Here is an 11,671-nt window from a genome sequence, read left to right as displayed (position 1 = left end):
AAGTGCTGTTTGAGTCAACCGTTAAGCGAGTAAGCCATTTGTAAAATCGTTCCGGCAAATAAATTCAAAATTGGAGAAAGCAATGCTGTACCCATCGGCCGGCACGCTTTACTCCGTTTGCGATTTGGGTCGTCGCTGTCATTTGCTTGCGTTGCCCTTCTTTACAAGTACACGGCGTGAAATTGAGTTTTAAAAATACTTTATTGCGTGCAATTTGCTCCAGTCTCCCGTTCTTCAAATGAAATAGACAAATTTTGGATGGAAAATGGCTCACCGCCGTCAGATCGACAGCCACAAAAAGTTAAATGGAGAAGTGTGGCCGCATCGTGCGAATAAAATAATTATCTCTTGAAGATCCGTTTTTTGTCTTTTCCCGTCAACAAATCTCATACACGGCATAGCCCGCGCATTGCCAATTAATTAAAAACACATTTATGCTTCTGGAATAAGCCACCGGAAAGTGAAACTGTTACCAATTTACCGAATTGAGACGTGCAGATTGTTAGCAAATATTTTTGTGATCTACACATTCCCGGTTTCACACAGTTTGTATCCATTTGTATTTCTGTAGAACTTATATTTCGGAAATTGAAAAAATATACATTTTAGAAGCATAAGTTATTCGTGTGATCTAGGCCACATACAAATTTAATAAAAATATGAAACTGTCATTTATTTGAAGACTTCATATTTGAGAAAAGTTGTTAGTAAAAAATATGATATTTTGTATAGGGCCACACCAAAGTTTGCACATTTAAACCAACGAGTTGGAGACCCATGAGGTTGCCAATGGCTCGACAAAATATCTTTTAGATGATCATTAAAAGATGATTCTCGCTGGTTGAACTTAATTCAAGGATAATGGAACAAGAAAGCGTACCCACCACAAATTCAAAACCAACGGAACAAAACAAAAACAAACACGTTAATGCCATACATGACCACCTGCAGAGTCAGTCAAGGGACTCATAATCAAACACCCAGACATTATCTGATACAACAAAATCAAAATCATCATTAATAACGAACAAAAGCAACAACAGTAACTCTGAGACGTGTGTCTTCGAGTTCACCTCATAACGTTCCGGGATGTTTTGCATACCGACGTACGAGGAGGAAATAATGATAAATACTACACCACACCAGAATCGACAAGTATCAATAAAAACCAGATTCCAGCATCCCAAACGCAACGCAGCCAACGTCCATCAACACGTTGCCACTACGCACGACAAGAAGACAAAAGTCGCGAGCTCCAATCGACCGACCCTGCGATTTGTTCACGTTGTTGTTTCTGCTGATCGCACATTAATCGTTCGACATGCGAAACATTGCCAAACCAAAACCAACCCAGCGCATCCTTCGGCGCGTCTCCCTCGCCCATGGCACGAAGCACAGGGGTATAAAAATGTCAAACGATTTGTGCTGCTAAATTATGGCTGATCATTAACCAGAAACGGTTCCGAACGAGAAATGAGAATCAGACGGTCTTATCCACAGGTAGTGTCGTGCCCAATGAGTCCGAAGACTGCGGCCGGCCGAGTGGCGGCTGGTACAGTGATGTGCCAGTGTTGGGATCTGTTGCTCCAGTCACACAATAAATGTATGTGTTGACAGGGTATTATAGCCTGTTCAGCAAACTTATTTTTCTTCCAATTGCTCGGCAAATGGCAGACGATTAGAATTTTTGGTTTTTGTATGTAAGTAAACAAAAAGAGCTTTTTTCAATAGGCAATTTTTGGTTCACCAAACTCCAACACAAACAAAACGAAATGTCAAAGTAGGCAATCAAAAAATACCAATCGTCTATTCACAAAAGTTTTAAAAATTGAAGATATTGGATGTAAAATGGATATTTATACTAAAAAAATGTAAGTATTTCCAAGTTATTACATTATAAACATTAATTTATAAGGAAATTTCAATCTTTTAGAATTAAAAAAACAACTCCTGGTCAGTTTCGCATCTTGGTGGAATCTATTGACGAATTCCCAGAGCTAGCAACTTCAAGCCCGATATTTGGGAAGTCGAAAGTCGAAATTGAATCCAAATGGGATGTTGTGGCACAAAAAATAAATTCGGTTGGACCTCCAATGCGAAGTGGTTCTGATTGGAAAAGGGTACACTAACAGCCATTTGTTTTACAACAGTATTTAAAACGCTTAGGTTTTAGATATGGGCAGATATGAAATGTAGAACGAAGGCCAAAATAACTGAAAATATAAAGCAAATGAAAGGCACAGGCGGAAGACCTTCCTATCAAAATTCGTTGACAGATCTCGAAAGGGATATCGATAGGATATGCCAGCTATCAAAAGCCGCATCACCTGATGGAATAACCTTCGGTACAAATAGGAAAGAGCCTCTTGTTTTGGAACTTACGCCACCCAGACCTTCAACTATCGTTGCTGTTGTTACTCCCACAACTTCAGACCAATATTCAAATACAGCACAAGCGACATCAACCCCTATCAAAGTTATGCCGAAAGCAAACCTTTGCAAAAACCAACAGAAACGAAAGATCGCAGAAAAGGAACAAGGGGCAGAAATAAAACTTTTAAAATTACAATTGGAGCAGAATAATGCTTTGGTAGAAGAGATGAAGGTGCAAACAAAAACACTCAACTCGCTGGCCAATTCTCTCCAAGGCATTCAACATGTCTTGCAAGAAATGTTAACTTTTTTTAAAAACTGAATGAAAATAATTGTGTTAAGACATTTTTTAATCAAATAATCAATTTTATTGTTTCCCTATTAATTTAATTTTAATAAAAAAGAGCTTAATTACATTTTTATTATTTATGTTTATTTATTTAATTATTTTTAACTATTTAATTTAACAGATTTAAAGCTATTTCGTCTCTAATTGTAATAGCTGCCGTTTCATCGCCAGAGGAAAAACTACCAAAATCTTCATTTTCATTTTGGAACATAGCATCACTTGGTAACAAATGGTTCTTATAAAATATACATATGTTGTGCAAAGCACAACACGTGTTTATAATTTGTGTTGCTTTGGCGGGACTGTAATGCAACCCTCTCGATCCTATGATGCACCTAAACCTATTCTTTAGAACACCAAAACACCGTTCTACAACATTTCGAGTTTTTGAATGTTTCTTGTTGAAGTTCTTTTCGGTGGCATTTGAAGGATTCCGGTATGGCGTCATCATATAGGGCTGAAGTTTGTATCCAGAGTCCCCTTCAAGTGAATTTTAGGAAACAATATATTTTGGTATATGTGTGTATTAAAAAAGGCAACTATAAATACCTAACAGCCATGTATTCCTCTTGCCTCGAATAAAATTATTTTTAAAATGATCATGTGCATCGCTCTGGTCCCACACAAATGCATCGTGATTTGCACCTGGATGTCTAGCATCTACGTAATTTATTACCATATTATGATCGCATATCTGTAATGAATAATACAAATTAATAGCATATTTTCATTACATAGCTTTGAAAAAAACTTACCACCATTACATTTATGCTGTAGTAACCTTTACGGTTATAATATAAATGCTGTTGTTGTTGCCCAGGGGACTTTATTCGAACATGGGAGCCGTCTATGCATCCTACAACTCCTGGTACACCAGCGCTGTTGAAAAAGCTTTGTTTACATTCGTCTTCCTCACCTAATGTTTTTTGTAAACGAATCCATTTAGCACATATGTGCTGCTCCACAATGTTCAAGCATTCGCTTATCACCTCCGAAACTTTGGCCTTTGACATATATGAGACACTCTCATTTCCAACACAAAATTGGTAGCCACCACTTGCCAAAAATTTTAAAAATGTTGAAACTTTTACGATTGGTGGAACACTGCTGCTCCTGGTATTCCGTTTCATTTGTGGCTCCTTTCACCCAACAGCATCAAAAACACATCCTTACTTACTCGAAAATTGGCAATAAATCTGAAACAAACAACAAAAGTTATGGTCCATTTCATCCGCTGTCCTGGATCCATCCAAACACTTACCTTTCTTCTGGAAGTTCCAATACGTTTGTGGCATCGCGCAATTGACGAAAAAGATTGATATTTCCGTCACCCCTATTCATACTTTTATTTAAAATGGAAAGTCCAAAACCAACGGAGGCAATCATTTTGAAAAAATATAAACAAATTTTCTTTTTGGAAACATAAACAAATTTTTGACAGAAGGGCAATAAGTAAAAAGAGCTTTTTTCCCAGACGAAAAAAGTAAATGAACTAAAATAAAAACTTGATTGTCTGGGTAGCAATTGTTTGTCTGCCTTACACAAAAGTTCTGTGAACAGGCTATTAATGTTTTACAATATTTTATCATTTCGGGTTGAATGCCACAGTTAGGAATGCAGGGCTAAACGAACGGCAAATCGATTGTCGATCCCATGTTTGTTTTCCATAGTAGTTATGTTTGACAGCGTCTAACCCCTCAGACATAACGACGTCTTGTGGCAGACTCTGCACCACGAGGCCTCCCTCACATACACACAAACACGCACACACACACACTTATGCAAATTTTTATCTTCTCTCTCCTCCCTTATTATACAAATACCCATAGACGAAACAAAACTTGGGCCACTGCACTGGTGGCTCAGACTTCGTAGGCGATTCAGATTTGATCAATTTTGAACCATTGCCAAGCCTCGCTCAGTTCCGTAAAACATCGACACCACTTAAAAGTCATGTAACATGTATTGTTGTTTGACGCCTTAGCTGAAACAAGTGATAATGTGTTGGGGACATGGCCACAGACATAACACGAACAACTGCTCATAATCGACTACAGCTACCGACCGCGCCCATATCATAGCCAGACAATGCATGATTGCAAAATGCAGAACCACTCAATACGGATGGACGTTGTAAACTACGAAATAATGCTTCCAAACGGGACACAGCCATGGATTTCGACCGAGTTGTTTTCTCATCCGCCATCCGTTTCCAACCACGAGCAGCAGCAAGATCTTGAAACGTTGACACTCTTCTGTTATTATATCAAAATTACAAACATACCAGAGATTACCAACTGTCAGTTGAATGTCATGCCTGAGGAACATGCGTCATCTAAAGTGTTGAACTAATTTAACAGCTGTTGAAAAAACATAAACTACAGCAATGGCCATAACCAGAGCAATCAACAATCCGCCTTCCAAGCACACAACTTAGCCGAGTGCTGCATCGGGGTCTGGTCTTCCTCTGGCTGTCCGCAAAGTGGAAAAAGACATCACAACAACAGCTCAGCCACAGCCAATAATGCAACAGCAACAGAAGTAGGAGCTGCAACAAAGACGTCGAAATTAAATGCGATGCAATTAAAATATTTCAAACAGAAGCCAACATCGAAATCACCACCAGCCACTCATTCGCCGGGCAAGTGGATGCGGAGAACTCGACGTTGTCAGGGGGTGGTTGCCTATCATTCATTACAAGTACACGCTAGCAACACAAACAAACGTTGGCAAACTGTTGCAACAACAGAGCCTAGCCACGGCACCGCACTGCACCATACCCCGACAGTCTGGCAAGCCTGCCAACGAAACAGAACAAACCCAATTGCTGCACAATTAGCTGTACATTAAGATCATAATTATTGGTTTGTGATGATCGACTGCCTGGTAGTAACCACTCCGACCTCGTCCACATCAGAACGCTGTCATAACTTCTGCAAGCAACTATGGAGTTTCCTATCGCCTACCCTGCACAGCCAGTGCACGTAAGATATGCCCATTCCATCGCTATAAACGTATGACTTTCAGCCAATTGGAGCATATGCGGCGTGATCAGTCGAGTTAAATCGAAAGTCTTAATAATTTGGCCAATAACCAACAACATAATACACAACAACAAAATATTTTTCTTCTTCATTTTTTTTTTAATTTTTTTTTTTTACTGGTAATCAGGTCCGAAAAAAATACTTTTAATGAAGAAGACATAAACAAACTTTGTTTTTGTGTTGCATTCATTTAGGGCGAATTCAACATTACAACAACTTGTTTGACATTTAAAGGTGCCGTCAGCTGGGCTGATGCGACTACCTTGTAGATCTACCTTGGTACTATACATGTTCCAATTATAAGATCTACCAGAAGGCGAATTCAAAAAAAATTAAACTTTACCACCTACGTTTATTGTCAAAATTTGTTATTAGAGCCATGGCCTATATATGGTCGGCGAGGAAGCGAATTGGTAAAAAATACAGCTCTGTCTGTTAATTTTAAAGGATTTCGATAAAAACACATTTCTTTTGCGTCAGTTCCGATCCATCTACCAGAAGGCGAATTCCCAAAAAAACTCTGGCACCTACGTTTATTGTCAAAATTTGTTATTAGAGCGAAAAATAAACAATTTCGCATCGACACAATAAAGTAACATCGAATTTCCTACTTATCAGTTGTGACAATAAACTTGGCTGTGTCTTCAGAATTTGTGTATTTTTATGGCTGTAAGTCAAAAAACTTGTTTTTCATATTTTATTTTTTTTTTCGATTGTAAATTAAAAAAAGTTTAAACAAAAAAAATACCATATTATTGACATCTCTTGAAATTGTTGGGCGAATTCAAATAATGTATCAGCTGAATTTTGTATTTTTGCTCAAAAGTTCAGCAAAAAAAAACCGTTTGTACTATGCAAAAGCCATCTGCATAAAAAAACTAAACTAACATTCCGATGTCTATATATTCATTAGTCTATGGTAAAATGAAATTCCTCCTAAACAGGCCTTAATTCTGCGAGAGGAAATCTCTCTTACTCTCTAATGGGAGAAGTAAAATGACATTAGGCGCATCTGGTTACTTTTCCTGCAAAAATTGTCCAGCAACATCTTTCTGAGATAGTAACGTACTTTTATTCTCTTTTGCATGTAAAATGCGAAAAGTAAACAGAAGCTTGCAACTAATCAGCTGTTTTGTCGAAACAAACCAATTTGTCTCCCAAAAAGAAATAAAGCACCACCAATATTACAAGTTTTATAAATAGAAAGGAAATTAGCAATTAAATAAAAAAATATGAGAAATAAAATAAGGATAGATTTGATGTTCCATGGAATCCTTTAAACGTGTTGCTAATGGCGTTTGTCTAAAAATATTGGAAATTTTCCTATTACATATTAATATTTACTTTTTTCACATTTTGTAAAGTTGTTGTTCAAAAACAATTAATCCTGCTAATTCCAAAAAAATATTTTCAAATTAAAAGCACAAAAACAGATAAAGAAACAATAGAAAACATCTGATTGAATGTCGATGAATGAGAAGAAGAAGAAGAGTTGCAAGTGATTGCAAGAAGAAATTTTCCAACAAGAATTTGCAAACTCTCACTGTCAAAATTTGCAAACTGTCAAAATTTCTCTCTCCAACCGCTCGCTTTTGCAGAACTTTCGGGTTAACAGACGAATGTCAGTAACAATTTGTAACAATTGTTACAAATATTAGGGTAACCAGACACACCCGTCACTACTACGCAGTCCTTAACGCAAAACTTTCCTTTTTAAATATTAGGAGTAGTGTTTGTGTAGAACTTGTTATTTTTAGAGATTTTAATTGTTAATAATGTATGTTTGTGCGATAACCTAATTATTTGTAATATTTTGAGCGAATTATCACAAAATTGCTCTGTTTCAAAACTGTAAAAGTGTATAACTTTTTGCTACGATAGCCGATTTTTCTATTATGATATCGAAGAAAATTGCCAAACTAGTAGATTCTTTCAGGTTCTGTAACAGAGCAAATGCGATTCGAAGAGTACAATTTTAACAGTTGAGTAACTGAGAAATTGCAAGAGAGATCGTGCCATTCTCGATATGAAAAAGTGATAGTGGGAATCGAACGGATTCCAGAACATGTTATGGGCCACGCGATGCATGTCCTTTATAGTGCTTATAGAATACCATGGTAGAAGAATACAGGTTGTCGCTTCGACACAACTGCTGGAACAATGAACTGTCGAACCGATTTTGGAATTGAATTTGAATTTGATGAAAAGTTATTGAAATTTGTAAAAATTGTTGAAAAATTCATATTATAACAACCACCGATTTGCGCCGTATAAGAAAATATATAAAAATATACTTATTTTTGATAAAACATTTTAAACATTTTGACATATCAATGTTCTTAAGAGTTGATGCATCTACCCATATTCTTCTACCAGGTAGAATACAACATCTAATCTATGGGTTAGGATTTTTTTAAATATTTTTTTCTGCTCCAAAAGCTAGATAATTTTTAAAAAGAAATTAATTATAAAATAAAACAAACAAAATAAAATTAAAAATCATTTATATATTTTAAGGTTGGGTCATAAAAACTTAAACTTTGGAAATGCAGCGGATAATCAATAAGCATTTCTGTCCAGTGCACAGTGGCCGAGGTCGTATGGGAACAATGGCCAAAAATACTTTCAGTGGAGACATCAGTATGAATCTTTGGTTATGGTACCTTGACGGGATATAAATAAAGCAAGTAAAAAAGCAGTAAGTTCGGCCAGGCCGAACCTGAAAACCCTCCATCATATGGAACGAATTAAAAAATTTTCAAAAAAAAATTCATTAAAAATCCTGTTAATATCACCTAATAGCGGAAGGTGCCAATATATGAGGGTATATGCGATATTGTGGACCTATAGAGACAAATTCAACGGTCGTATATCATCCATATAATGCCATTTCCCAAGGAGTTCCTTGTGAGTACTTTATCCCCTGACATAGGTTTGTCTATATAGGTCTACAATATCGTATACACAACCCCCCCCCCCCCCCCCCCCATATATCGACACCTTCCAATATTAGGTATTTCAAAGATTTTAATAGAATTTTCGATGGATATTATTTTTTTGAAAAATTTCTAATTCTTTCCAAATGGTGGAGGGTATTCAAAGTTTGGCTCGGCCGATCATACCGCATATTTGCTTGTTTTGTAAACATCATAATCCGATATGTTGAAACATAAGGGATTTGGCAAATGCAAGAAGTGAAGGATGAATTCGTATCTTGTATTACCAGTGCTGCCATACTTCCCATCAAAGACACTACTTTTTTTCTTTAAATCTTACTGATTATCAAGATCATGTCTTTAATTAGAGATCGCTCTGTCGACGAGCGTAGCCGGCATTCATAATGATATGCGAAAAGCGACATGTTTTTTGCATGATTGTTGTGCTTCGGTCTAACCTGCTCTGGAAAAGCGACAGCTTGTTTTCACGGAAGTTGGCAATTTGATAGTCAGCAACCGACAACGGGGCAATGGAATGGGCAACGAAAATAACAGGTACATTGTCGAACTTTGAATAATTACACTCATCCGATCACATAGCAACAACAACAAGAACAATGTCAGCATCAAGGAAATGCGCCAATGCAAACATATGCAACAACTCGAATGGAAGCAACGAGGAGTTGAGTTATTAGTTGCATACGAAGAAGGCACAAAGTCGGGAGCAGAGCGTGAAAAACGATTTTTACACATTCAGCGAAACATAAATGATAACTGGTGTCAAACAAGACCGACGACTACTCCGTTCCGAGGAGATAACATCGCATAGATGGATGATCGTGATCCATTAACGTACTCTATCTTGTGACCAAAGAAAGCTGGAGCACATGCCTACTCATATGAGCATAAGAAAGTTCCGATTTCATCTGTGTTTTCGCATTTCGCGATACTTGAATGGGAAACGGAGACGGCAACTTTTGACACATTTCAAATTTTCAAGAGCTCGTGACACAACATTCGACCCCAACTGATCGTTAGGAAAATGTGGGAATAAACTCCTTTTAATGACGTGAGGAGATGCATTTCACGGCTGAAAATGACGCGACGACGCACACGAGTTACAAATGGATATAACCAGAATACATGATGTGTGATTGGAAAGATGTTCATATGTATGTCTTAACCATTGCTATTAGTGGAGAGCGCAGCTTTCTTTTCATAACACACACGCACACACACGCGCACTCACATCTTATCATCGGCGTTTATGTCGGTTATTTGTGTTATTTTAATTGATTAAATCGGCTTAATTGCCCTGCTCACACCAATATGTCGAGGTTGTTGTTATCGTTGTTGCAGCATAACTAGTTTTGTCTTTAATCGATATGAAACGATTTGATTGTTTCTGATTATTTGATCTGATTTGAATAATCAAATGACATCAAATCACAATGGGACACCCCTGATGTGGCTATCGATGTCGCTACTCTAGTACCACGGATTAAACCGTATTCCAAATGATGGTCAAATGTAGGGACAAAACGTACATATTAACATATTTATGTATGTTTGTACGATTCGAGTAGCGTTCCATTATGAAGACAAATATTTTGACATTTGGTCGACGATGAAACCAAAACTCGCTGTCACTCATTGTGTTAACGTCGGACGTTTAGTTTAACGTCGTCGTATTTTAATGCTAATTTCGATCGACAACAACGATTTCAAATTAGTAGAGTTTATACATCATACATATTTATGTATGTCATTCGAATCGGCTCGATTCAGTTCTTACATACGTATCTATCATCGAACTACAGATGAGATCGGATCAGCTGCGTATTAATGCCGTCTATTTGACTGTTATTTATGGAGTATTTGTCTTGATTTTATTCTAATTGCTCGAAGATGGGCTGCGTATTGTTTTGACATTTGATGTCATAACGTTAGTTTGCAGTTTGTTTTCAAATTCCGAAGATCGATTCAGCTTGTGAGGGCAGCAAACAGTGTGAATACGATATTAACACTTTATTTATTTATTCGAGTTGATGAAGAAATTTGTCGCCAATCAGCCGTTTATGACTTAAATCAATTTAAGCCGATTATGAGCAAAACAAACCTACAAAATGTCAACACAGCGACTGGACAGCATTCCGCTGAACGTGCCAGCATCGTCCATCGTTCCATTTGACAAATGAAGAAATCAAATGAACCACGCAGACACGCTCGGTCTGTGGTGTGTCGTTTCATCTTGCCCACAGGTTTTCTCTAATAGAGTCATCAAAGAATATCAATTGGTGGCATTCAAAAAACACACAACAAAACAGAATAAAAAAGCAATCAATCGAGTCGAAAATTGATTTGATTTCCGGTGGAATTCATTTTGATTAATACCTTTAAATATGGCTATATTGTTGGTAGGTAAGTCCGACTGCAATGGGTAGAAAAGCTTTATCGAAACATGGACGATGTCGTGCCCATTGTCCGGCAAGGGTACATCGTCAAACCTAGATGGCGAGGAGGCTATTGTCGATTTAAAATGATTGTTGATTAATATCTCGTGTTCCGAGACAATAGAAAACGCACTTACCAAATGCGTCCGAGACTATCTCTAAATATGAAATCCACACTACGTACAAATCTAGATATAAATCCATTTTAAAGTAGATATAATTTATGCTTTCTTAAATAGTTATGGAGTAAAATCGCCCTGTTTCAATAGTTGACAAAAATCTACAAAATTATTAAAGGGATTCATAAAAAAGAACTTACAGTGGGTCCAAGCGACTTCAGCCAAATATTCGGAAACTATTTGTTCCAAGCAGCAATCTCTGATAAGATATATATAGAACTGTAGGAAAGAACATATCAACAAGTAAAGAAGCAGCTAAGTTCGGCCGGACCGAAATGTTTAGATCCTCCAACATTCGGAAGGAACTTGAAAATTTTCAAAAAAAAAGTCCGTCGGA

General features: G+C 37.1%; 2 protein-coding genes across 2 annotated transcripts; one reads left to right on the top strand and one right to left on the bottom strand.

Moving 5' to 3' along the window:
* The first annotated feature begins 1,630 nt into the window (after positions 1 to 1,630).
* On the top strand, positions 1,631 to 2,798 carry LOC131805497 (uncharacterized). The gene is made up of 3 exons (XM_059128697.1): positions 1,631 to 1,871; positions 1,934 to 2,120; positions 2,174 to 2,798. Exons 1-3 carry the CDS (start codon positions 1,849 to 1,851, stop codon positions 2,693 to 2,695), a joined length of 732 nt encoding a protein of 243 aa, XP_058984680.1. The 5' UTR covers positions 1,631 to 1,848; the 3' UTR covers positions 2,696 to 2,798.
* Positions 2,785 to 4,281, bottom strand: LOC131805496 (putative nuclease HARBI1). The gene is made up of 4 exons (XM_059128696.1): positions 3,984 to 4,281; positions 3,478 to 3,918; positions 3,272 to 3,416; positions 2,785 to 3,202 (listed from the first exon to the last, which is right to left on the bottom strand). Exons 2-4 carry the CDS (start codon positions 3,850 to 3,852, stop codon positions 2,832 to 2,834), a joined length of 891 nt encoding a protein of 296 aa, XP_058984679.1. The 5' UTR covers positions 3,853 to 3,918; positions 3,984 to 4,281; the 3' UTR covers positions 2,785 to 2,831.
* Positions 4,282 to 11,671: the final 7,390 nt, after the last annotated feature.

This window comes from Musca domestica, unplaced genomic scaffold, assembly GCF_030504385.1.
Source record: "Musca domestica strain aabys unplaced genomic scaffold, Musca_domestica.polishedcontigs.V.1.1 57, whole genome shotgun sequence".
In the NCBI taxonomy this organism is placed as follows: Eukaryota; Metazoa; Arthropoda; class Insecta; order Diptera; family Muscidae; genus Musca; species Musca domestica.
This window is presented reverse-complemented; position numbering and strand designations above follow the sequence as displayed.

Coding starts and splice junctions, on each gene's coding strand:
- LOC131805497 (XM_059128697.1), top strand. CDS start 1,849: ATGGATATTTATACTAAAAAAAT. Junction 1,872..1,933: donor GATATTTATACTAAAAAAAT/GTAAGTATTTCC, acceptor TCAATCTTTTAG/AATTAAAAAAACAACTCCTG. Junction 2,121..2,173: donor GTGGTTCTGATTGGAAAAGG/GTACACTAACAG, acceptor CTTAGGTTTTAG/ATATGGGCAGATATGAAATG.
- LOC131805496 (XM_059128696.1), bottom strand. CDS start 3,852: ATGAAACGGAATACCAGGAGCAGCAGTGTTCCACCAATCGTAAAAGTT. Junction 3,417..3,477: donor ACAGCATAAATGTAATGGTG/GTAAGTTTTTTT, acceptor TATTCATTACAG/ATATGCGATCATAATATGGT. Junction 3,203..3,271: donor GAGGAATACATGGCTGTTAG/GTATTTATAGTT, acceptor ATTCACTTGAAG/GGGACTCTGGATACAAACTT.